Here is a 24,500-nt window from a genome sequence, read left to right as displayed (position 1 = left end):
GAAGGTGAAGCCTACTTTAGTTACATGGAAATTCTACACTCATAAAATAACCAACATATCTCGGGGATCGGGTTGGAGACGCGAGCATAAGCTCCCACGGATGGCCGAAATAAGATATTACACTTTGACGATGTGGGGGAATTGAACCGGTATTTGTCATGGGCCTAATCCGCGCATGCATAAGTGGGATCATCAACTGCTAAGCCATGGCGGATGGCCTAAATATGGAATTTGTTTGTATTAAGTAACGTGAGGAATAGAGCCTGTATCAAATAAGTCAAATTCTTGATTACTAACCTGATTTTCGGAGGTTCAGATGAAATCCAATATCGTAACTTTTCAGCTAATTTAGCAAGGCATGTCTACGACCTAGTCTTAATAGGCCCCATCGTCTTCTTAATCAAAATGAATCTCGAAATTTTAACCCAACCATTTCTGTTAAACCAAAACCGCACTTTGTAATTGAGTTCGTAAAACCCCAAGGGAATTCAAGTGACGGCTGGAAAACTAGTTTGGAGAAAATGGGGAAATTACCATGATACTTATTGTATCACGTACCTGCAAGATCTCTCCATCACTTGACTACCATGATACAAGATAGGAAATTTACCAATCTTCAAAAGATAGCTACTCAATTTGTCGCTTTCTTAAAGCGTAATTCCTAGTTTCTCAAAAGATAATAGAACCAGAACATCCCCTTCTCTTTTCTCTGCACTTTCAATACCGAGATACTGCAACACATTTGGAACATTTCAATCCGGGTCGCTCGGTCAGCATACGTTAACTTCATAATATGAAAGATCGGGATGTTGCTAACCCCACATTTATAGCAATGGGGGTTTAAGAGTCGGACTCCCATGTCGGAAATGTCATTCTAGGTAGCACTTGGTTGTTGCTATTTGATGTCCTGTCCTGGCACCAACTGTATGGTCAATTAACTAACTATATGCCACCTGAATCGCTTCACCAAGATGCAGGCCGGAAAACCAGCTACTGACGATATAATTCATTCAGAAAAACTGAAAGATTACACACTTGGAAATTAAGACCAAATCACCAATCTGAGTAAAGTTACTAAGAACAATTTATTTTGTTATTTTTTGTTTTTCCATCATCACTGTTCTTGGATAACAAACATCCATATGAGAGAGCACGATGACTCCCACGCCCGAATGGCAGACATCCCATCCTTACCAATAGAACAGCAATCAGAAGAACAAGAACAATGTGGGGATGTGACAATTAGGGTATAGCTGCATGGCCCAGAGAGCAAATACTGTTGAACATCTGAATCACCATCCTTCACGCATATATCCAATTCTCATGCGTGTGCTCGCACATCTATTCATTTGTACATGAATATCCCCATGATGGAAGTCCTAATGTGATCGAAAGTCAACCACCACCAGAGAGACATACAAAGATAAAAATAAGCACATGCTAGCACACTCATGTATAGAAAGGTGCATCTCCGCGGACGACATATAGGTTTTTATGTAAATGCCTGAAACCTCTTCGAATGTCACAGCTTGGACCACACTCAGAGATTTCAGTGAGGAGAGACTACGACAAGCTCGGTGAGTGTGAGTTGACCAATGAGTAGACTCATGGTAGCTTCAACGGTTGCACTTTATCCATGATGAAAAGGACCCTTGATTAATTAATGTTATATTAGAATCGTAACAATGCATATGCTAAGAGAAAACCGCCTGCACTAGTTTCTTTCCCGCATAGCTTCAGAAATTGCGCAGAGTAAATGACAACTGAGATTTGCTGAATCGTTGAGTATGATACCAGGGCCTGAAAGCGATTCAGAGAGGCAAATTCATTAGAGAGAATCAGCAAACTAGGGGAAAGAGAGAGCAGAATGGAAGTCTATATGAGAATGCCAGAACCATTGATACATACAAACAACAAAGGGAGCATCAAGTGCTTAGAAAATCTTCTACTTGTCCCTTCGATTTGATGAGGTCTCATAAATTTCTACATTTCATCATCCTGCCTTTTCTGCTTTGGTGTCACTCCTTCACGTTGCCTTGCATCAACAAATAGAGGAAAGATATATAAAGTTTCATGTTATTATCACATGCTGACACCGACAAACCACAAAAAGAGAAGATTTTGAGATGAAAACTCTCAACTCAAAAGTGATTTGATAGCAATTCAATGTGTTAGCATGCACGCACAACAGTTGTCGCCCCAATAACAAGGATACTATGTTAAGCATCAAGGGAAACATTGCACTTGGTTGCTTTCTTCATAACAGAAGTCTGACTGAGCAGCTTCTCCTTCACGGTTGCCAAAGAAATAATCGGTTTCATTCCTGGGTATTGTCAAGTTCCTTCCTAGTGCAGCGATGGGTGCTCCAGGCCAATCTATAGCTTAAATCAGATTAGATGTATGGCAGCTAGCTCATTGTAAGAGATGCCATCTTTACTTCAACATTTATTTTAGGTCATTTTTAAGCTCTAACATGTTTGACAAAGCCCCCTGAATAAAGCAATCCATCGACTATTGTGAGAACGAATTAGACTGAAAAAAAAAGGGACTCCAGAAAGGGCAAAAAAAATCCAAAATCATTCTACAGTTTTGTGCATTTTGTAAGTGTGGCTTAGACTCCTCAGATTGTAGCATACAGACACCATCACCAAATTATTTGTTACAATTATAAACCAAAGAAAAGCTGATACTTTTGTATGTAACTGCTAACATATACAGTACCTTAATCACAGTGACCTCGTGTTCTAGTGCTTTACCCTAAGGCACAGTAACACATACTTCCACAGCCCGATAACAGTAGCCAAAAAACCTATGCAAAGTATTCAAAACTAATAGAATATTGCAAAGTAAGAATAACTCTGATCATTCACAACAGGTTGATCCACTATATATATATATATATATATATATATATATATATATAAAACAATAATAAAAGAAGCTTAAGTTACAGGACTGACTACATATTCATAAAAGAATGACCTACCTATTTAATGGTCCTTTCTTCAAATGAGTATCCACACATGCCTTTATGTCCTCAAGTGTCATAACATTCTCAAGACTCGACTTCAATAGATTGGATGCATCTAGATGTGAGGCAGACCCAGCCAAACCAGGGATCCCTTCCAAATCCTTAACCTTCCCTTTGAGATGCTCCATCAAAATCATCCCTATAAAGCACCCAACAAAAGAAAAAGGTCAGAATGCATATCTTAAACCAAACTTTCATGCATATGAGCACTGCGAGAATGGAGACATATGAATGACCCAACTAAGTCAATGCCTACAACAGCAACATAGCATGTGATGTCAAAGAGCAACTGATGCAACAGTTGAGATTAGAAGTTATTATGTTAGATCAAGGGCAAGTAGGTCTTTTACTCACTTTGTCATTAGTTTATCCTCATTCAATAAACATCATTGATTTTTGTAAATCCTAGAATAACCTTTCTCTGTTCCATCTTCAATGAACTCTATTTTAGCCTTGTTTTAATTCTTTTTGCTATCTTTCAGTTCTCTGACTTCGTCAAATTGGTATTAGATTCCCTTGATAGGAATTTCCTTTATCAATTGGTATCAGAGTTAAAAAGGTCCTAACTTGCAATAAAGGTTTTCATTTCGATACGATGGTTGGACGCGGAAGAGGTCGTGGAACAGGCAATCAAGCCCAACAAATAGAGATGGCTGAGATGCGATGTAAGTTTGGAGACTTCTTGTGGGCTGTTCAGGCTTTGCAGTGACAGGAAGCTGTGAAAACCCGTATGGAGAATCCGGAAGGTCACCGCGATCCCTGGACATGCCGGAAGGTGGTTTTGAGGGTGATAGTAATGATGGATCTGTTGAAAAGCCCTTTCATGATGCCACTCCAGTGAACAGTAGATTGGACTGCATCATGCCTTAGATCTTGATGAAGAAATCTATCCTCTCCGTGAAGATTTTGACGATGAAAAAACAAAAGTCACTTGAGATGATGACAAACTCGTGCACCAATTGTACAGGATGACCATGGTGATCAAGAGAAAGCGTATGCAGTAAATTTACTGGCAGAAGAAGAAACAGTCGACACTACTGATGGTTCAAGTGAGACAGGGAAAAGTCATTCTGAAGGGTTTGATTCAGTTACTTATCAAAATGCATAAGGTATTAATGAAGAAGATAAGCAAGCATGTGAAGGAAATGCTTGCCAACTTCAAGATGAAGAGAGAGTAGTGTTCATTTTGCTGATTGATTTTGCTATTCCGGCTCAATCTAAGGGTTCCAGTGGAAGGTTCAATTGGCAAGCTTTTGTGAAGCAAATAAACTTCGATTGCTTTGATGATGCGATTCGGATATTAATGACGGTTGGAACGGATCTGTTACATCACTTCAAACTTGAGGCCGAGTTTTCTCCAATCAGAGAAGAATGATGCTTAGTGGGAATACTTACATGGATGGAAAGTTCCCAATGAAATGGTAGGGTAAATCTGGTACCTTGGCTACATGGATTTTGGTAGAGGAGATGAAGAAGATTGATCCAGAGACATGCTTTAGTTACTCAAAAGTTTTCAACACCGAGCTTGACTCTTTCCAACCTAGGGAGAATGATCTAGGAGCATAAATCAACTTTTTTTGTATTTGAGTCTTTGAATATGTTATTGGGTTAATAAACACTCACGTGCCAGTCATGTGATAAAGTAGTAATGTAAGATCAAGGGTGCATAAATAGGTCTTTTAGTAATTCTGTCATTAGTTTTCCTCATTCAATGAAAATCATTGATTTTTATAAACCCAAGAATAACCTTTCTCTGTTCCATCTTCAATCAACTCTAATTTTATCCCTGTTTTTGTTCCTTTTGCCATATTTTGCTTCTCCAACCACATCAGCCACTGTGTCTAAGTAAACTTTAATGTCTCTAGCAATGCAAGACCAAAGGAGAAGGACATAACAGGTGCAATAAGCACCTTTATAATGGTCCCCACACAAATGTACGAGAAGCACAAATTTTAAAAAGTGAAGAAGGATGAAAACTCATTCCCTACTCAATTCAAAGGTCTCCAATAGAAATCAGATAGCATCATTACTGAACCAGGAAAAAACAATAGAGTTGGCATAGGTTTCAAGGACTTGATACATACATAGAAAAACCCCCCAAAATGGCCGAAGGCTATTTTCGCCTCTCTTTTTGTGTTTACTCAGCACAGCATTTTTAATCCCATTTCAGTTCTAATTTGCACATTTCTGACTTTCACTTAAAATCAACATCCATCCACAACTCATAAGAACATAGAGTAGATCATATATGCTAAAGTAAAGACAGCATGTGGCCTTAGGGAGACCCAAACTAACTGCGGAAGTAGGAGAAAACAAGAAAATCTCGAAAAGAAAGGATGCTTGAATCTCCCTGACATATAAATGCTCAAGCCATGCACTTTGTCAATCAATGGTTCCCTACCTAACACCCAATTTATAGATTTTATTAAGACTAAGATCCATCAATATTGCCGATGGGTTGGGAAGCGTGACAACAGGAAAACATTGCTGATAGATTGAGAAACTCAGGAACCCAGCATCAACGAATCCTTGAACAGAAAGTCAGTCCCTTACTTTGAATAAACATTTTGAAACTTCTTCAAGTAAGATTTTGACTTGATATGACCAAATGAGAAAAATCCAATAAAAGAGGATGACAGAAGGCTACAAAAAGCAGTTAGCTTTCCAGGAAGTAATAGTACTGTAACAAAGCTTCACCCAATAAACTTTATATACCACAACATGAGAACATAGAGGATTAGGAACTTCTCGTAAATCCATTTTATAGAAGCCCGTGCAGATGATGTGTATGTGTTTGTCATTGTTTCCTTGAACCAAAATTACAGATCTACATTAGTTTGGATGCTCAGGAACTATATTTGGAGGCCATAACGCGTCACATTCACATTGTCAACTATGGCCATTACACCAGATTCAGCCAATGTTAACATCAATTTAATCCGCCACAGGGGAAAAAAACAAACGTTATATATTTAATGAACTTCCTAGCGGCAAAAATGAAACAACACACACAAGCGAGAAAAACTCCAGACAAGTAGGTGTAAAGGAACAAAAATCTCCTCTTTTTCATCACAATCATAAACCCCAATTTACTTAAGGGAGGAGATACAGGGCACGTACCCATGGCTCGGAGCATCCTCAAATCGAACTTCTCGGCGAGATGCTCCCGGCCGATCCCTCTCGCTCGTTGAAGCACCAGCGTCTTCAAACTCATCAGCAAATCCTACAGAAACAACCCCGGGGGAATCCCTTGTCAATTTTCGCAAAACGAAACCAAAAAAGGACGAGGGGAAAAAAAAAAAAAACCTCGACAGAAAACAGGCGACGCGCAGCGAGGAATCTAGAAAACCAGAGATCAATGGGGAAACAGAGAACGTACGAGCTCCGATTCCGACAGAGAACAGAGCCAAGCGACATCTTCAACGCTGTTATTTCCCAGGATGTTTTCCTCCGACGCCATGGACAACCCTTGGACTGACCGACCGACCGATCGATTCACAGAGAGAGAGAGGCGCTCAGCAGCGTTCTATACTGGTTTACCAATTACAAGTTCCCTCGTAGTCGTTTGCCGCGAAGCCCCAATTTTTGTTGCTTATAACGGCAACTGCAAGGGCCTGGTTGATATCCAATTAAACGCTGAAAATTTTAAATTAGGCATTTAATAATATAGGTTTGTTTGATAGTCTTAAATAAAATTGGTTAAGGAAATTCAATTGAGTAAAAAACAATTTACGATGATAGATCAAACTTAAAATAAGCACTGAAATTTTACATATTGATAAATTTAAGTGCTGAAAATCGAAATACAATATTGTGTCGATAATAAATTAGATATCGTTACGACCCCAAAAAAAAAAAAAAAAACTAATATTGTATACCGTGCAATGTTGGCTTCTCACCAAACATAGAATAATGAACATTATTGGTTGGTTTTAGGATTTTAACAACTTAATAAGTGAAATATGAATTTTGTTGAATGAATTAAGTGGCCCCAACTTTACTTAGCAATCAGTGATTATTTGATTTAATTATATCATTCAAGTCAAAGCTATTTATGCTTATCAAACATGTTTAAGTTTGTCTTATGTGTGGCACGTATTAATTTTCAGCGCTTATTGGAGTTATCAAACAGGTATTTGATATTTAAAAAAAAAAAAAAAGACCAACCCAAAAAAATAAAATAAACAGGAAATTGATAAGTTGAGGGTGGTTTTTACTTAATCCCTTTCAAATGGAATAATAACCAATGCTGATTAGAATCAGACCACCCTTTTTTTTTTTTTGGGTTAATTGTAGCATTTATAGACATCTCAAATTTAGTACTTAAATTTTTAGAACTTAAATTTCAGTTTTGCCAAATAGGCATAGTGCATAACAAGCACGGGCTGGCAGGGGCGGGGCTACGATGCCTCTCAATCAGTCAATCCGATTGCTCATAGAGAGTAAGCACGGCTAGCACGGGCCGGTCCAAATCGAACTTCTGGCCCAGCCCGAGCTGTTAGACTGGGCTTAGCTAGGCCCGAAAGTAGGCCCATCCCAATAGGAGATATTTTTTCTTTTTTCTTTTATTGGATCGAACGGTCGGAGATAAGATGGCCCACATTGAACAAAAACACAAGGATACGCCATAAAACAATAGGAAAAACACGGGTCAATCGATTACACGAAATTAGTGCGAACGCTTCCCTCAGCAATTCGTCGAACAGTTAACGTGCAATTTATGATTCAAGCTCTAGATTCGATTTTTTTAATGCAATTCAGAGACTGGACATGATGTATGATTATCTAAATCGCCATGATCTTGCATAAATCAGCTTCGGTTTCGAGTAATTACATCCAGATTTCAACGATTAGGCTCGGTATTTCCTGTTCAGCAAAGAACAGGGGAAAACAAGGCACGACTGGAGGCTTACCTGGTTCGTGCGGTGAGAAGAAATCGCCGGAAATTAGCAACGGCGGGGACGGACGGGATCTTTTTCCTCTCTCTCTCTCTCTCTCTCTCTCTCTCTCTTCACTGAATTCCTTCTCCGGAACCTCTCAAAACCGATTCTCCTCCCCCGTCAACATAGTGTCCCCCCTTTTCGACGCCCTCCTGCACCTGTAGTCAATTACGAAAGGAATTGATCGGAGAAGCACTGAGAAGGACCGCACGACTGGGCTGGGGCTAGAAGGAAAAAACGAAAAAGGAGGGGAGCCGGGCCGAAGAAGATAGGCCCGATTGGGCTGCTCGCGGGACCGATCCGAGGTCCCCTTTTTTTTTCTTTTTAATTAATAAATCCTTTTTTTCTAACTTTTTAATTATTTGTATACTTGTATATTTTCATCGTTTATGCTATCCTAGCCCTTTTAGATTTTTATAAATAAAAAAAATTGGTGACTTACCGGAAACCGGTAAAATCAAGTGTCAACAAAACTTAAATCTTCAATTTTACCAAATAGTCATAGTGCATAATAAGCATGGGTTAGCTTGGGCCTGGCATTGCTCATCGAGAGTAAGCACGGCTCAAACAGGCCGGTCTCAATTGAACTTTTGGCCTAGCTCAAGCTATTATGATGGGCTTTGCTAGGCTTGAAAGTGGGCCGCCCTTCTGTTTTTTGTTAGAGCGTAACCTTCTTAGCGACGTGTTGCATCGACACCCGGATGTAGCAAAAAATGGGCAAGAGTCCTTACACCAAGAGAGGTGAGTGCGAGGGGTAAGGAAGCTAGCCTTGGGCCATCATTCCTAGAGTGATGTGCCACATTGGTGCTCGGATGTGGTGGTAAGTAAGCTAGGGTCCTCACACTTTTATGGGCAAGTGTAAGGGGCAAGAGATGCCCAGGGGTACGGATTCGATTGGAGAGTTGAAACATAGGGACCTTAATGGGTAAGTTGAGGGAGTAAGTATATACTTTTGCTAAAAGGGGAGTGAATATTGCTTATTTGCAAGAGACTAAATGGGTAGAAGAAAAGGCTAAGGAAGTGAAAGGGCACCGGATTCAAGTTGTCGTACATAGGCGCAAAAAAAAGTATAAATGGAGTTGGGATTTTGATTGATAAAAGTTTCAAAGATAGAGTTGTTGATGTTAAGAGAATAAGAGATAGGATTATTTTGGTTAAGTTAGTAATGGAAGACTTGATTTTGAATATCCTTAGTGTGTATGCCTCCCAAGTTGGACTGCAAGTATCCGATAAGAATAGATTTTGAGAAGATTTGGAGGAAATTTTAAGGGGGATACCATGCGAGGAGAAGGTATTCACAGAAGGAGATCCGAATGGACATGTTGGTCAAAGTAGTGGAGGCTTTGACGGATTTCATGGAGGATTTGGATATGGGACTAGAAATGAGGCTGGTGAAGACATCTTGAGCGTTGCATTAGCTTATGATTTGATGTTGGCAAATACCTTCTTTAGGAAAAGAGAGTCGCATTTAATCACTTTTCGCAGTGGTCATAATTGTAGCCAAATTGATTTCTTTCTTGCTAGAAGAGAGGGTAGAGCCTCGTATGTAGATTTCAAAGTCTACCCTGGAGAATGTGTAGCTACGCAACATAAGTTGGTGGTCTTAGAGGTTCGGTATAACAAAGTACGTAAAATGCAGAAAAGTGCTTAGAACCCTAGAATAAGATGGTGGAAGTTAAAAGAGGAAAAACAAACAGATTTCAAGGAAAGGATGCTTCAAGAAGGACCGTGGCAACTAGAAGGTGAAGTAAATGTGATGTGGAACGAGATGTCTAACTGCATCCAGAGAGTGGCAAGAGGGGTATTAGGGGAAAGTAGAGGGAACGGACATCAAACAAAGGAAACTTGGTGGTGGAATGAAAAGGTGCAGGAGGCAATTAAACGGAAGAAGGAGTGTTTCGGATGTTTGCATAAATGTCCTAATGAAGAGAATTTGTAAAGTTTAGATTGGCGAGAAAAAATGCCAAGAAAGTTGTGCGAGAGGCCGGAGGCAAGGTTTTCTTCGATATGTACAAAAAACTTGGGAGCAAAGAGGGAGAAAAAGGTATCTATAGGCTTGCAAAGATAAGGGACAAGAAAAGTAAAGACTTGACACAAGTTAGATGCATCAAGGATGAAAAAAAAAACTCTTAGTAAGAGATGCATAAGTTAAGGAAAGGTGAATGAGCAATTTTAACAAGCTTTTTAATGGAGAGAGCGATAGAGGTGAGGTGGATTTGGAGGACGCTTTTGATGATTTAAACAGAAGATTCGTGCGTAGAATTAGAGCGCATGAAGTTAATAAGGCATTAAAGAAGATGAAGACTAGTAAAGCCTTGAGACCCGATGCTGTCCTTATTGAAGTGTGGAGATGCTTAGGGGATGTGGCAATAAGTTGGTTGACTAATCTTTTTAACAAGATTCTCCAGGACTAATAAGATGTCGATGAATGGAGAAAGAGTATGCTCGTGCCTATCTATAAGAATAAGGAGGATATCCAGAATTGTTCTAATTATGGAGGCATTAAGCTTATGAGCTATAAAATAAAGTTGTAGGAGAGAGTTCTCGAGTATCGTTTAAGAATAGGGACCAATGTCTCTGTAAATCGGTTTGGATTTATGCCGGAAAGATCTACTATGGAGGCTATCTTCTTGATACGACGGTTGATGAAGAGATATCGAGAAAAGAAAAAGGACCTACATATGGTGTTTGTTAATCTCCGGAAGGCGTATGATAGGATTCCAAGAAAGGTTATATGTTGGGTTTTTGAGAAGAAAAAAGTACCTTAAAATATGTAGAGGCAATCAAGGATATATATGATGGTGTTACTATATGTGTAAAGGCTTATAATGGCACATCAAGTTATTTTCCAATCACGGTAGGCTTACGCCAATGTTCTGTTTTGAGTCCTTATCTTTTTGCCCTAGTTATGGATGAGCTAACAAAAGATATCCAAGATGAGGTGCCGTGGTGTATGCTATTTGCAAATGATATTGTGCTTATTAATGAGACCAAGGCTGATATTGGCGCTAAATTAGAATTATGAAGAAGCACGTTGGAGTCTAAAGGATTTATGTTAAGTCGAAGTAAGACCGAATACTTGAAGTGTGAGTTTGACACGGTAATAGAAGGAGATCAAGAATCCATGAATATGCTCGGACGGGAGTTACCTAAGAAAGATAGATGCTTTTAAGATATCTAAGATCAATATTGCAATAGGGGGAGATATTGATGAGGATGTAAGCCATAGAATCAGAGCATGTTAGATGAAATAGCGTAGTGCATCGGAGTTTTTGTGTGATCGCAAAATCCCTCTTAGGCTAAAAGGAAAATTTTCTAAAACAACAGTAAGGCCCGCAATGCTATACAGAGCTGAATGTTGGCCGACACAGAGGCAACATGAGCATCAAATAGGGGTAGCAGAATGAGGATGTTAAGATGGATGTGTGGTCATACAAGGATGGATATGATAAGAAATAAAGATGTTCGACGAAAAAGTTGAAGTAATACCTGCGGCAGAAAAGATGAGAGAACATAGATTGAGATAGTTTGGGCATATTTTTCGAAGATCCCTAGATGCATTGGTAAGAATAGAAGTTTGTTACCGATAGCATGACATGAAGAAATGAAGAGGTTGGCCGAAACTTACCCGAGGGAAAGTAGTAAAACAAGAATTTTTTTTTTTTGGTCGAATAGTAAAACAAGATTTAATAGAGTGAGAAATAGATTGGCATACGGTTTGCCTTAGGACGGAGTGGAGGAAAGCTATTAGCATTGTAGAAGGACAGAATTCCAATGTTCCGGACTATCTTTTTAGTCTTTTTTCTCCTATATATACTTATATATTTTTATTTTTATATAATTTTGTTTCTCTCAATCGGTCTTACTTTTATTTTATTATTTTTGGGTTCATCGACCGCCGACCCCAATTAGTTTGGGATAAAGGTGATGTTAGTGTTGATGTTGATCGGAGATAAGATGGCCCACATTGAACAGGCGCGGTTAGGTCTGGGCTGATATTGGTCGGGCCCAAACCTGGGTATACCCTTTTTTTTTTTTTTTTTGGTCGAATCCCATGAGCAGTGTCTTGAGTTTGAGCTATTTTTACCCAAAAGAGACAGAGTGACCAAAAGGCCACAGGACTTGGACATCCGACTAGGACGGTAACAAATGAAGCATAAAAACAAGCAAGCAGTATGCTGCTGTTCATTCCTTGAGCCCCCAGTAGCCGCTGCCGAATCGATAGTCTGGACAAGTGGAAAGGAAAGCGAAACTTTTTATCAGAACTACATACAAGAAGCGCGTAATCTTTACCGGTATTTCCGTGTGTGTTACGAATGAAACTAATCAAAGAATATGTATGATCTCGAGCACGGTTTCTCCCGAGAATTCCGAATAACTACGGGCTATTGGAACAATGGGCTACTTCTCAGTGTCTTGTAGATGGGGCTGTTGGTGAATGACCTGTAGATTGATGCTCCACTCTGCTGCATAGCTTCCTTCAGATGATGCGTTTTCGCATCGACTCTGGCTGAGAACCCGACTTGCGTCGTCCTCTTCGAGTTCCGCTGCTCTCTCAACCACATCTGCTTGTCGAACACGTCCTTCTTGCAGTGCTTCATCTCCTGGATCACATGGTCGTCCATGGGGTAGAATGTCCTTTGCAGGGCCATGTAAACGAAGTAGGGGAGCAGCGATGCGACGACAACAAGCAGCGTGATGATCCAAAAGCTCGGAGCTCGTCCGATGGCCTCAGTCAGCACGTGAAATCCGGTATTAGAGTAGGAGGGAGGGAGCGCGCCATAGGCGAGCAGAAAAATGTACCACAGCAATATGCTTCCCCAGATGAACAGGTGCTGGATCCAAGTGAAGTGACTGATTACGAGGGCGATTTGGCAATTCACTGTCCATATCACGCATGTGTATGTGATCGTGCCTAGGTGTGCTATGTCGGCGACATTGCCCTTCTCTGAGAAGGCGGCTGAGGAGAGTGCGTGTATGGTTGAGAGGAAGATGATCAAGGAAGCAATCGCGCCATTTATTATCCAACTGATGATTCGCTTCCAAGAGAAGCATATACCTCTTTGACCCTGTTGATAGAGTGCCGGAAACTGCAGAGACCGACAAAGCTTGGTAAGTATGTTAGCCGTAATGAATCAAGAAAGGGGAAAGAAGAAGACAGACGGGAAAACTCGTCACAGTATTTGAAGTAAACCAGCAACTCGTGGATTTTTTAGACTCTACCTGATGACACACATCTGATGGAACGTCCTGCTCAAGAACTCCCAAGGATATGACCGGCAAAGATGTCAACAGGACGTTGAATGCCGTCATGTACCAATCGTCATATAGTACCTGGCCGGAGAATGACGTGTAGAACTCATAGTAGAATAATGTCAAGCCGAACACGATATTCTTGTATATGAAGTACAGGATCTGTCACACAAATGCAACACATTAGATATGAGAGTTCACTGACATTTGTCCTTGAGGCTAGAATTTGGACAAATTAGTACCATCTTGGAGATTCTCTTGTAACACCAATGTCCGTGCACGATCAGGAGTCGCTCAAGGAACCGGAATTGAGGCAACGAGAAGTCGCTAGCCATGACGGCCTGCAACATAAATAAACAAACAAGTAAATAAACAGCATGTCATCATTCAGCTTTCTATGGGGTCTGAATTTGAATTCAGATAAGATTTGCTTAGTCAAAAAGGCAACATCAAGTGAAATTAATCTCCACCTGCATGCCTTCCATGCCACTAATGCCGACTCCGATGTCAGCTTCTTGAATCATGCCGACATCGTTTGCACCATCTCCTATTGCCAGGGTAGTCTTGCCCGTGAACTCTTTCACCAATCTGGTAATCTGAAAATTCCTACTTAGTGTCACTATTATCTTCTTCAGCGCTATGCTTTAGGAAAACTTACTGAACAAGATAAGCTGATTTTCTTGGTAAAGATAAGCCTTAGATAAAAGTAAAACTGAAATCTTACGAGGGCCTTCTGTTTCGGCGACACGCGGCAGCATATGACAGAAGAACACTCGACAGCCAACCGTAAGAATTGATCCTTCACATCGCTTCTCAAAGCAATCTCGAGGGCCTGCCCATCAACCACCAGAGCAAAGGGCATATGCTTCTTGTTCTCGACCTGTATTCCTTGCGAAAAGCTTTCGATTTGGCTTACTAGGGCCTTTTTTGCCGCCTGAAAAAAAATGACACAGTACATGACATCTAAACCTAGTTCAAAGAAGAAGAGGATCTCAGGCATTCGAAATATCTTCCTGAAAAAATTAGGCGATCGTTACATGACAACTTTCACTATTTTGATTCCCTTACTACTTTGCTCATAAACCTATGTTTTGCCCTTTTTGTTTTTTTTTTCTGTTTACCGCCTTCACTTTTCTGAACTAGACATTTATAGTTGATCATTCCTGAGAGGAAAAAGAATTCAAATTGATCCAGATGTATGACGAGCCAAGTTACTGACTCATACAACTGCATAATTAGTAAATTCGTTATGCAAGGTGTCGTCAAGCATGTAAAAATTCTCATTTCTATCACATTGACATCATGTAACACAAAATATTCACGTGTGAGAAATCTTACAAGTATCGCCTCTGATTGGTTGCCGCATCCTGAGTCCTTGACAGAACTCAAATGAAACTGCGCCATATCTTGTCGAAGCAAGCTGCACGCAAATCTAGCAGAGGCAAATAGAAAAAAGATGGACCAATTAGCTTTTTAAGAGATTAAGATTGTCATAAACATTGGTCCATACTATGAGATGATCAATTATCATTACAGCTACCGAGATTCGAATGATGAGACGCACCCTATATTGATTGCAGTCTCCTTCTTGTCACCTGTAAGCAGCCAAATCTTCAAGCCTGCTTGAGCGAGTTTATCTATGCATTCCGGAACCTATGCAAGTCAAGAAATGTCCTGTCTTTCAAATCCCAGACGAAGAAGCTCTACTTTTGTAGAGGTACAATAAGTTTGTCCCTTTCTTATAAAATTGTACAGGAGATACATATCAAACGATTGATAACCATCTCAATGATCAATGACCATGTATCAGCTATAAACTGATTTATTGACTTAGTTCTGCAATAATCTCAGAGCATCGCTTTCTTTTTGTTGAGTAAGAGTGGAAGTATAATTTCTTCAATTAAAAAGAAACAGATAGAATGATGTCTTTGTCTGCAATGTTAGTTCTTCAATGCATAAAAATCCAGAGAAACTGACATTTAACTTCCTCTTATTTTTCCAGCTTTATCTAACTTGTTGGGTTTCAATCAAGTCTGAAAAGGAACTAAAGTAAAGCCAAAAAAAATGAAAAATGGAGGAATTAAATGAAACGGAGAATTAACTAACCCCTTTCTGTAACTTGTCCTCGATGGCAGCAGCCCCCAACAGAATCAAGTCCTTCTCGATCATTTCAGACGCACTCTCCAGCAATTCATCCCTTTCAGGACCCACAGTGGTCTTGGCTTTCGTGAATACCGAGTCCCAGTGTTCATACTCGGCCCTTTCGATAGTACGGTACGCGAAGGCCAGCGCTCGAAAGCCATCTTCAGCATAACACAAAAGGTGCGAACTAGTCGCCTCCTCGTACGACTTGCCATCGTCGGCGAGCCTCTCAAAAATGATGCTGGAAAAGCAAATCAACTAGACCTGTGAGATTGAGGATGCTTAAGAACACAAATAAAATTTGGATCTGATAGATCCTTCTAGGAATAAGCAAAGACCTGTCCGCTCCTTTGCACAAGAGTATGATTTGACCGTCTTGGGTGCTCACAATCACGGACATCCGCTTGCGAGAACTACTGAACTCCAACAGGTTCAAAAGCTTGTACTCCCTGAATGTTACTAAGAGAGGATGTTCCTCAGCCAGTAAAACATACGTTGGAGGAAACAAACAAATAAACAGCACCAGAATGGAATCAGAAAGCCAAGAGGATACCTTTCCAGGACACTTCCTGAGTCTCGGTCGAGCTCCTTGAGAACCATTACTGATTGTGTCCTCTTGCAGAACTGTATGCCGAATTCCTGAGCGGCGATCAAGAAAGCAACTTCCTCCGGCGACTCTGCCTCAAACTTCAACTTGTCAGCTCGATCGTCTTCAATGGGTATGCCGGTGTGACACAGAGCCATCACTTTGAAGAACATTGTCATGTGGTACACGTTGGAATACCGAGTCCATTGCCCATCCATCAGCCTGTCATCCTGGAAGTTAAAACCCTTAATGGAAGATTCTCTGTGAACATCCGAAATTTTTTGGTTTTTCAAGTTCAGACTCTCTAAATATTCTGGAGCACCTACATAACCCATCTGATTGCCAATGTCGTCCTCAGGGAATTCACAGATCTCGATGCCTTGGCTCATTGCATCAGATTCGTCGACACTAGACCTGTATGCAACCATATCAGAATTCATCCTTCGAGAAGCAGCTAGATCCACTTCGTTCAAGTCCCCGCCATACGAGACTCCTGCAATGGAGCATTTCCTAAATTCCATCTGGTTACAGGTCAAAGTCCCCGTTTTATCTGATAAGATGATTGATACCTGACCGAGCTCCTCGTTCAAATTCGAAGTGCGGGCTCGGACTGACTGGCATGTCGCTTCATCGAACATTTGTATATCATTGTTAATGAGGACAGCTTGAAGTACTTTGACCACTTCAATGGACACATAGAGAGAAATAGGAATCAAATAGCCATACAACACCAGAGCCCTTATGAATTGCATAATTGCCGACAATACCGGTTTTGACGGACTAAAGAATAGATCTTTGTCTTGTAAACGGAGGTACCACCAACTTGTCATCTGGGAACTCACAAGCACTGCAGAAGCCATAGATGTCACCAGTGAAATCAAAATGAGCATTGAGAAAAGAACGTAGATGACACGATCCATCTTCCTCTCAATCCGGCTACGCTTAGAGGGCGACTTCATGGAGTTCCTTACTGTCTTTGTGTCAGGTCCGGTGAAAATGACAACTCCATATATATACTCGGTGTTCCGAAGTTTGGAATCTCTCAGAAGCACTTGTGCAGTGCTCAAAGGATGCGATTCATTCTCAAATTCCAAGTTTCCCATGAAGGAATACAAATTCGGATTCGGGTCCTCACAGTAAATGGAAGCTTCGAATCTATTCATGGTGGCATCCTCATTTAAACCGAGAGTGGCTTCTACGCATCTCTTAGCTTTCAGATTGGTTTCCCCATCGAGATTCATAGTCTCGACATAACAAACGCCGTCCTCATAGCTTGAAGAGAGTAAAAGGAGGTCACCGGGAAAATACTGATCCTTCTGTACTTTTACAATATCGCCGACCGAGACCTGTTGCCACGCTTTTTCGACAAATACACCATCCCCTATGTGAGTTTTCACGACACGAGAGTTCACTTCCAAATCCTAAGAGAAGTGACAGTAACTACAGCATTAGTTCGGGACTACAAGGCACTTTTCAATTTTGGCTCATGATAGACAAGATTAAATGCACTGGAATGAGTTTGGACAGAACCACCTTTGACAAAGCCGACTTCGCAGTACTCTAAAACCGAAGTGGTTTAGAATGAGCGCGAGCATAATACAAAATGTCAAACAAGAAATTCTGAGGAAGCCGCCTTTAGCAGGACCAGTATGGCTATTCCGCAGAAGGTTCAAATTACACCGCCAAAAAGTTGATAAAGAACAAGAACGAACTGTGAAATTATGAGGAACAGTAAGATTGGAGAGAAAGATTGAATGTCCTCATACCTGTAAGAACCTGTGCCAATCTTCTACCGCCTCCTTGAGCATGCTGATCCCAACCACAAAAACGAGAGGGACGATCAGACTCGGCGGAGTGAAAGGAGCCAATGAGGTGAGGGACAGTACTGCTGCCAGCAGGAAATAAAGATTGGCCACCCTTCGAAACTGCTCGAAGAGCGACCTTGGGAGGAACGTCACCACATTGTACTTGGTCGTGGATACATAATTGGTTGGGTACTTGTGAGGTTTCATCCTATGCAGATGAGGATTGTTGCAGAAAACAACCCGCGAGAATCCTGGCCGTCCTATACGGTTTTCGATGGGAACTGGATCAGTATTGGGGGGCCGGAAGCACGAGAACGTGTACAGCTTACTCCATCGTATCTTCCTCTTTGTTCTTCCACTCGGCTCCCTCATTTCACTTGCCAACTAGAATTCCAACTCGCCTCCCCTCTACGAAGTGAATGGAGCTCTTACAACTTCATTAGACCTTAACCAAACGAAATCCTGCAACTTACAATCCTGCGTTTCTTCTCTATCCGGGATCAACTCACCCTCATAACATCATATATCTGAACTGTATATGCAGAACGAACTACCCTTCATGACCTGAACTTTGTTCTCTTCTTCTGGGCGTTGACTCACCTTCTCACAAACTTTACCTATCAACAACTGCAATACAAGAAGTCGACTCTTTTGTTGCATTGTCCCCATCTTCCGATGTTCCACAGCAATATAAAACTCGGAGGTTGGTGCATTATTTTGGTCTGTCTTCTCGGACAGGGACGTCCGATGCGAAGCTTTGGGGCTGTCCTTGGATCATGCAGGCCTACCATTTCGCCTTACTACGTTCCTTAGAGAATAAAAACAATACATCTCCAACCCCGAGGAGCTTCGCCATTCCGTAAAGTCTTTGAAGAATTCGAAAACCGTCTTCCAGAATCAATAAACTAATGCATCTCTCACATGCTGGCTAATAGTACAAATTGAAACACCTTACTTCTATTGTATCTCGACCAATGCCAATACGGCTCTTGATGCAAACAATGACTTTAGCATTTTGAAGGGGTGAATTCATAAAGAATCGAAGTGGACGTAACTTGCAGATGTCTGAGTTCAGACAAGATCTGATAAACTCTGATTAAAGAATCGACAAATGTGCAGATCCCATAATTAGCGCGTCATTTGACTATGCTGTAACAAGTGCAGAAAAATGGCCATCTAATCAACACAAAAGAAAAACAGAAAAAAAAAAAATTTCAAATCTTGGATAAGAACGGACAGGAATGAAAACCAAGCACGTGTCTCCATTTGACAGGTCTTTACGAGCGTGGTCAACAAAAATAAAGTCAAAGCTCAAGATCAATTATTTGGTAAGAAGAATCTTTGCTCGATTTCCAAGTTCTGAAGGTCAACTCTCAAGATTAATTTGTTACGAAACTTGACTTTTAATTTATCGTCTCTTGGCGTATGAACCACTAAATTGAGAAAATATTTGAAGAACAGTAAGTCATTTTTCATTTTTGTATTCCAGAAATTTAATAATTTTATGACTTGGGTTCTCTGGATCTATGCGCTTTGCTTAAAGTATGGATCACACAGAAAACGATGATGCATAGAATAACAGCTACATTTTCCAATTTTTTTCGATCTCCAAATCTTCATTTTAATTTAAATTTTTGGCTTTTTGCTGTTCTTAAGATTACTCAGAGGCTCAAGTGTTCTCTCCCAGTTATGGGTTTTTTGTTTAGATCTAACTCACCGTCGGCCGACAGTCAGGTTAAGCCGAGAAGTGAATTTTGTGTCGTAATAACATTGTTAATGCATGCTGTCAATCAATGGTCAAGATGAATGTCCAGCTTGCTCCTTCAAGGAACAAAGGAGAATCGCTTCAAAGCGTGTTACTCTCGGTCGCTTCTGTCGCCACCGAGATTCTCTAGTGACTCGAATCTGAGTTTTGCAAATAGCCTTCTAAATGCAATGAAGCCCCGGAGTTAGTTTGATTTTCCTAGTGACATTTTCATGAACGCAATGTCGGTTAGGCTATGGCGAACCCTCTGGATGTGCTAGTGTCATCGTCTTCAATAGTAAAAATCTTCGGCCAATAGTTTTTCAGAGGCAATGGCATTGTACAAGCCTTAACTTTTACTCATTGTGCAATCACACAAATTAAGTTATCTTGTTCAAATTAAGTACTTTGAGTTTGAAAATTCATTTCCGTATCAGGCTTCCATCTCATGTCGCCCGATTTTCATATCAAGCCTTTCGATCACCATGGCTTTGACTGTACCCTTGCCGTCTTATAAAGAGAGATGAAGCTACAGTAAGCCTGATTAATCACGCAGAGACACCTGAGTACCTCTTATATGGACTTCTAGTTAGTAAGATAAAGAGCGACGAAATGCAAACTCAAAGGAGCCACGACCCTTATAATCATGTATAATCACCTGGGTTGGAAAACAAGCATTATCTTCTTAAGTTCTTAATTACATTAGCCAAACTAGGCATTCGCATAGTGGCACGTCAATGGTGCTTAGAAAAATCAAGCACAGAAACCCAACTTTCCTACAATAGGCCTGAACTACATATCTCTGGGGAAAAATCTACCGTCCTAGCATTTGAGACGACAACGGAGGAAGGTACCGTTTCCATAGATCGCCTCTTTCATGCTGCAGAGTGGACCCAGCTCCAAGCGCCGAGCAAAGTTTCTTGGGACCATCATAAGGGATGACCATCTTCTTTGCTGTGCTTTCAGGTGACGCTTTGTTGCTGACTGACAACCAAGAAGAGGAAAGCTTTGAGTAATTGTGGTAGAGTGTTAAAAATAAGGAGGGGTTGCTCTCGCCAGTGCTGCAAATCAACAAAATGCACGTCAGATCAGAACCCGTGGACATGTAGAACAGTACTACTGCAAAAATGTAACTTGACTGGATAAAAGGAGATATGCTAATGTTCAGAGAAAATAACAAAGCTCTAGTCAAGCCGGCAGTGCTCTTTGTTAATCAATTTGGTTGAGCCAATCTCGTTACGCGTACACATAATGTAAAGAGTGACACTTAGCTTAAGCGTTTTGAACTTTGATCCAACTTAGGACCCCCAATACTCCTACTTAATGATATTTTCTTGAAGTAGCAATGACATATAATACCCATTCAAAGAGCATTTGTGCACAACTCATGGACATCAGAGACAACTCAAAGTAGGAACTAAAATAGTCTGCTAATTAAGAAGCAGTTCGTTGAAATTGTCCCAAATGAATACTAGGTAAGGGGAAAAAGTGTTCGTCATTATGGATTTTCAAGAGGGAGGAGAGATGCTCAAATTAACTGACCATGAAAAGGATGTACAAGGAATACATTATTAAATCATCAGAAGATTAACACAGTAGGCATGTCAATCGAAAAGAGAAGTGAAGCCAACCTTCCGTTCCAATTTAGTACTGAAGTCCACCATGAAACTCCCTGAAGGAAGTCTTGTCTCAAATTTCTTGCGTCAATTAAGAGCACATTTAGATCGGGAATGCAAGCATTCTTTTCGTATGGAGTGTCAGATACCCAGGGCCTTGAAGCCGATCTCTGAATGGCATCCAAGACTTCTGGATTCACGTAGTCAGTCAATCTCTTCGAGCAATCCTCTGCTGCAGCAATACCGTGATTTTGCAAGTCAAGAGAAATCAGTTCTTCAGCTGTTCCCTGAAATGAAAAATCGCTAATGATACACGTGCCTCAACTAAATAATCACAACAGCTCATGATATATGCTCGAAACTTGGTCCACAATATATGCAGTAAAACCAATAGAGTGTACAGCTCCAAACTTTACAATCAAAAGTGAGGAAAATTAGTAGCCAGCAAATCAAGCAGAGGTTAAACATGCCAACCTTCACTACCAGGTCCGTTGAGAAATATATGAACTTCGTTAGTGACTGAAGAACCATTGGTATTCCAAACGGTGCTAATTCCTCGAAATTTGGCTTCAAAGGGAACATGGCATTCCTAATTAGTTCCTTGATATTCTCCTGCCTGCAATTACGGAAAGAAACGTTAGCATATAGGCTACCAAAAGCTGAAATGTGAAAATGAACTATCGAAAAAGACTTGCCCGAGAATTTCTAGATGTGAATTTGGAAACAACACCTTTAACTTGTAAAATGATAGCTTGTCTTCGCTTCCACCGGGAATAAAGAAATGAAAGTACATCAAATCTGGATTTCTGTAGCCAATGAAATCAGCATGGATATCAAGAATCCACCCAGGGTTGTGAACAACTAGCAGTTGCAAAGATATTTACTGCCCGTGCAAGAGAATCTGCAGTATGTTTAACTAGGAGAAAATGCTGACCAAATTAAGTTTCCCAAAACAGTATAATTTCAAAGCATGCAATGAAGTTCAATGACCAGCTGCTCAACAAAAATCAGCCAAAAAAAGAATTTGTTGGTTGCTTTTAGGGTCAAATACAGCATTCAAAGTCACAAATCACAAGGAAGAATGAGATGCTATATGATTGCTTTCTGGCATTGTACTTGCCATAGACAGTTCGTTATATTAATCTTCATTGGATTAAGAGCCTAAAGTGGGAGTAGCTGTCACAAATCATATACATGCGGTATGTTTCCATTCCAGAGCCCAAAATGGAATACATCTGCTAAGCAGCTACAAAGAATCATGTCAATGAAGTTTCATGGAGGTCATTGACCTTCGGTCACATTGGGTAACAAAGCAGCATCGCCTTAGTCAAACCAGATAGTAGAAATCTAGTCGTGATTCTGAAAATATTTGAACAACTAAAAGCATGATAGTGCGGTGAGAAGTGTAAATTAGTCAAGATATGTATAAGTAGCATGTTCAGATGATTGAGGCAAGCACTGAAAGAAAAAAGACCACAGCACCAGCTCGAGGTAAGACAAAAGATGGGATACATGAATGTCCAATAAGATGCCAGGTTACTTGAACATCAACTTCTACTAAACCCTGCCTACCTTGAGCTAGTCAAAGTTGAATTAGCAAGGACTGCAAGCAGCCGAAGGTCCAGACACTCCATCCAAGAAACAATATGCACCATTCCATCCTCTCCATAGTTTGATGTTACCAGTTCGGCGCTTTCTCTACCAGAAGCCCCATATTTGCCCAACTACACAAGCCCATTTTAGCCTTATTTGAACAGTTCAAATGGAATGAGACTTTGAAAAAACAATCATCAGCACTACATAAATCAAATATCCTGCTAATCACACCATTTTCTCTGATTCGTATGAAAATGTAAGCAATTACTGCTTTTGATGCTGTAACTGCTTTTAAACTTATCAGTGTAATAAAAGAGCAGTTTCGAGAAATTTATTTGATTTGTTTGAATGACGGGTAAAACAGGATACAGCAGACACTACCATCATTAAACAGCAGTAATCTCAAAAAATAACCATGGACTACACCTGTATTTGTCTGTGATCCAAAAACTAGAGCACAGACGACTTAAGCACCAGCCATCCAAATTCATGTGTCGACACCCCAATTTCTCCTAAAAATACAACCTTGAAAATCAGTAACTATAGAATTTTATCATGGATAGGCGAATGTGATCGTTACTCTACTTGTCGCCATTAACTCATTGTGCTATATCATTATCTATATAGCACATTTAGTGATCATTTATCATGGATTCTGAAGAGCATTGGGGATTACTTATCGCCAGCAACTCCGGAGTCATGATCTTGTCGTTTGGGCCACCCAAAACTCCTTTTTCAACCTTTGGAACATTAGAACGAGCACTTCATAGACAGTAATCAAATGGTAAAGGAAAATGCAATGACCAATCAAACTCAAGCTTAACAAAAGGAAAACGAAGCATCCAACCCAAACATTCACTAGAAATCCCGGAAAAAAAACAGACCATTTTCAGCCACTGAATAATCATAAACAGGTTATAAACTTGCCAGACACCGTTTGAATGGAACCAGATTATGACTCGCCATCAAAACAGAGCAAGTAAAAACAAGCATGAATAAGTCAAAGAGAAAAGGAAAGGAACTTTACAGGAGTAAACGAGGAAGATTCGCTCACGAAGCTTTCGATGGGAAACCAATTTCTGTGAGGATCGTTGGGGTGTCGAAAGTGTGTGGCCGGCAGGAACTGGAGGATTCCGAGGAAAACGATGAGCCCGAAGGAGACGAACCGGAAAAGGGGAAGTGGGGTCGGAGCGGGATCCGCGGAGGCGTCGCGGTGGAGGGCGGCGGCGGCTCCGCTGGCCCTCGGAGGCTGAGCTCTCCGGTAGGTTGCGGAGGGCCTCGATGACAGGTAAGAGGAGGAGGACGCCATAGTCGTCCGTTGACTATTCGCGAGCGCTTTGAAACGGTGAAGCCCGGAATGTGTGTGCATTCGAAATATTATATCTTTTGGAGCTTTATAAAATATGTGGCTACATCGTAATTCTTTGATGTCACAAGCTTACGAAAGCTTCAACTATAGAAATCGAGAAATTATTTAGTAAAGTAGGGACTTGCACTCTAAATTTATTTGTGCTGTTAAATTCGATGGTTCAAATAGATTTACGTACACGTGGCATACAATAACACTAGATGTGCTAGTAAATGGCACGGCGAAATTGCCAGAGTTTCAATTTTAAGTAATTAACCGCAAAAATTTCAATATCAGCTCGGGATTACTTTATTGCATAATTTGGGTAATTGGTACTTTGATACTCCTTTGTCGGAGAAATTTTATCCATCTATGCTTTTGACTAGTGAGTAATAAATTATAATTATGAGTCGCATGCGCAAACTTAATTATGAGATAT

The 24,500-nt window shown here is 40.6% G+C and overlaps 3 protein-coding genes and 1 long non-coding RNA gene across 7 annotated transcripts; 1 reads left to right on the top strand and 3 right to left on the bottom strand.

Moving 5' to 3' along the window:
- Positions 1-1,695: 1,695 nt before the first annotated feature.
- Positions 1,696-21,346, bottom strand: LOC115754371. 2 transcript variants are annotated; one of them, XM_048275899.1, is made up of 5 exons: positions 21,227-21,346; positions 6,411-6,600; positions 6,152-6,254; positions 2,987-3,170; positions 1,696-2,035 (listed from the first exon to the last, which is right to left on the bottom strand). In XM_048275899.1, the coding sequence occupies exons 2-5, from the start codon at positions 6,489-6,491 to the stop codon at positions 1,984-1,986; spliced, it is 420 nt and encodes a 139-aa protein (XP_048131856.1). In that variant the 5' UTR covers positions 6,492-6,600; positions 21,227-21,346; the 3' UTR covers positions 1,696-1,983. The 2 variants fall into 2 exon arrangements, with proteins under 2 accessions (XP_048131856.1, XP_048131857.1); XM_048275900.1 differs by lacking the exons at positions 1,696-2,035; positions 21,227-21,346 and adding an exon at positions 2,721-2,884 and having other exon boundaries at positions 6,338-6,468.
- LOC125314214 lies at positions 2,398-2,889 on the top strand. The gene is made up of 2 exons (XR_007197785.1): positions 2,398-2,586; positions 2,679-2,889. It is a non-coding gene; the product is annotated as an uncharacterized LOC125314214 (long non-coding RNA).
- On the bottom strand, positions 12,083-18,763 carry LOC115754378 (probable phospholipid-transporting ATPase 5). Its single transcript, XM_030693377.2, has 11 exons — positions 17,719-18,763; positions 15,920-17,373; positions 15,705-15,815; positions 15,331-15,607; positions 14,789-14,877; positions 14,563-14,656; positions 13,949-14,158; positions 13,695-13,820; positions 13,467-13,565; positions 13,195-13,386; positions 12,083-13,061 (listed from the first exon to the last, which is right to left on the bottom strand). Exons 1-11 carry the CDS (start codon positions 18,127-18,129, stop codon positions 12,357-12,359), a joined length of 3,768 nt encoding a protein of 1,255 aa, XP_030549237.1. The 5' UTR covers positions 18,130-18,763; the 3' UTR covers positions 12,083-12,356.
- LOC115754379 lies at positions 20,091-24,075 on the bottom strand. 3 transcript variants are annotated; one of them, XM_030693379.2, is made up of 6 exons: positions 23,741-24,075; positions 22,690-22,841; positions 21,809-21,923; positions 21,592-21,729; positions 21,133-21,404; positions 20,091-20,562 (listed from the first exon to the last, which is right to left on the bottom strand). In XM_030693379.2, exons 1-6 carry the CDS (start codon positions 24,020-24,022, stop codon positions 20,316-20,318), a joined length of 1,206 nt encoding a protein of 401 aa, XP_030549239.1. In that variant the 5' UTR covers positions 24,023-24,075; the 3' UTR covers positions 20,091-20,315. The 3 variants fall into 3 exon arrangements, with proteins under 3 accessions (XP_030549239.1, XP_030549238.1, XP_048131855.1); XM_030693378.2 differs by having other exon boundaries at positions 21,592-21,733; positions 21,813-21,923; XM_048275898.1 differs by lacking the exon at positions 21,809-21,923 and having other exon boundaries at positions 21,592-21,733.
- Positions 24,076-24,500: the final 425 nt, after the last annotated feature.

The sequence above is a fragment of the Rhodamnia argentea genome, chromosome 3 (assembly GCF_020921035.1).
Source record: "Rhodamnia argentea isolate NSW1041297 chromosome 3, ASM2092103v1, whole genome shotgun sequence".
NCBI lineage: Eukaryota > Viridiplantae > Streptophyta > Magnoliopsida > Myrtales > Myrtaceae > Rhodamnia > Rhodamnia argentea.
This window is presented reverse-complemented; position numbering and strand designations above follow the sequence as displayed.

Coding starts and splice junctions, on each gene's coding strand:
- LOC115754378 (XM_030693377.2), bottom strand. CDS start 18,129: ATGAGGGAGCCGAGTGGAAGAACAAAGAGGAAGATACGATGGAGTAAG. Junction 15,608..15,704: donor TTGTGCAAAGGAGCGGACAG/GTCTTTGCTTAT, acceptor TTGCTTTTCCAG/CATCATTTTTGAGAGGCTCG. Junction 14,657..14,788: donor GAGACTGCAATCAATATAGG/GTGCGTCTCATC, acceptor TGCCTCTGCTAG/ATTTGCGTGCAGCTTGCTTC.
- LOC115754379 (XM_030693379.2), bottom strand. CDS start 24,022: ATGGCGTCCTCCTCCTCTTACCTGTCATCGAGGCCCTCCGCAACCTAC. Junction 21,924..22,689: donor TCAACTTTGACTAGCTCAAG/GTAGGCAGGGTT, acceptor CATTGGCTACAG/AAATCCAGATTTGATGTACT. Junction 20,563..21,132: donor GTACTAAATTGGAACGGAAG/GTTGGCTTCACT, acceptor GTTGATTTGCAG/CACTGGCGAGAGCAACCCCT.
- LOC115754371 (XM_048275899.1), bottom strand. CDS start 6,491: ATGGCGTCGGAGGAAAACATCCTGGGAAATAACAGCGTTGAAGATGTC. Junction 3,171..6,151: donor GAGGATGCTCCGAGCCATGG/GTACGTGCCCTG, acceptor GGTGCTTTATAG/GGATGATTTTGATGGAGCAT. Junction 2,036..2,986: donor AAGAAAGGACCATTAAATAG/GTAGGTCATTCT, acceptor TGTTGATGCAAG/GCAACGTGAAGGAGTGACAC.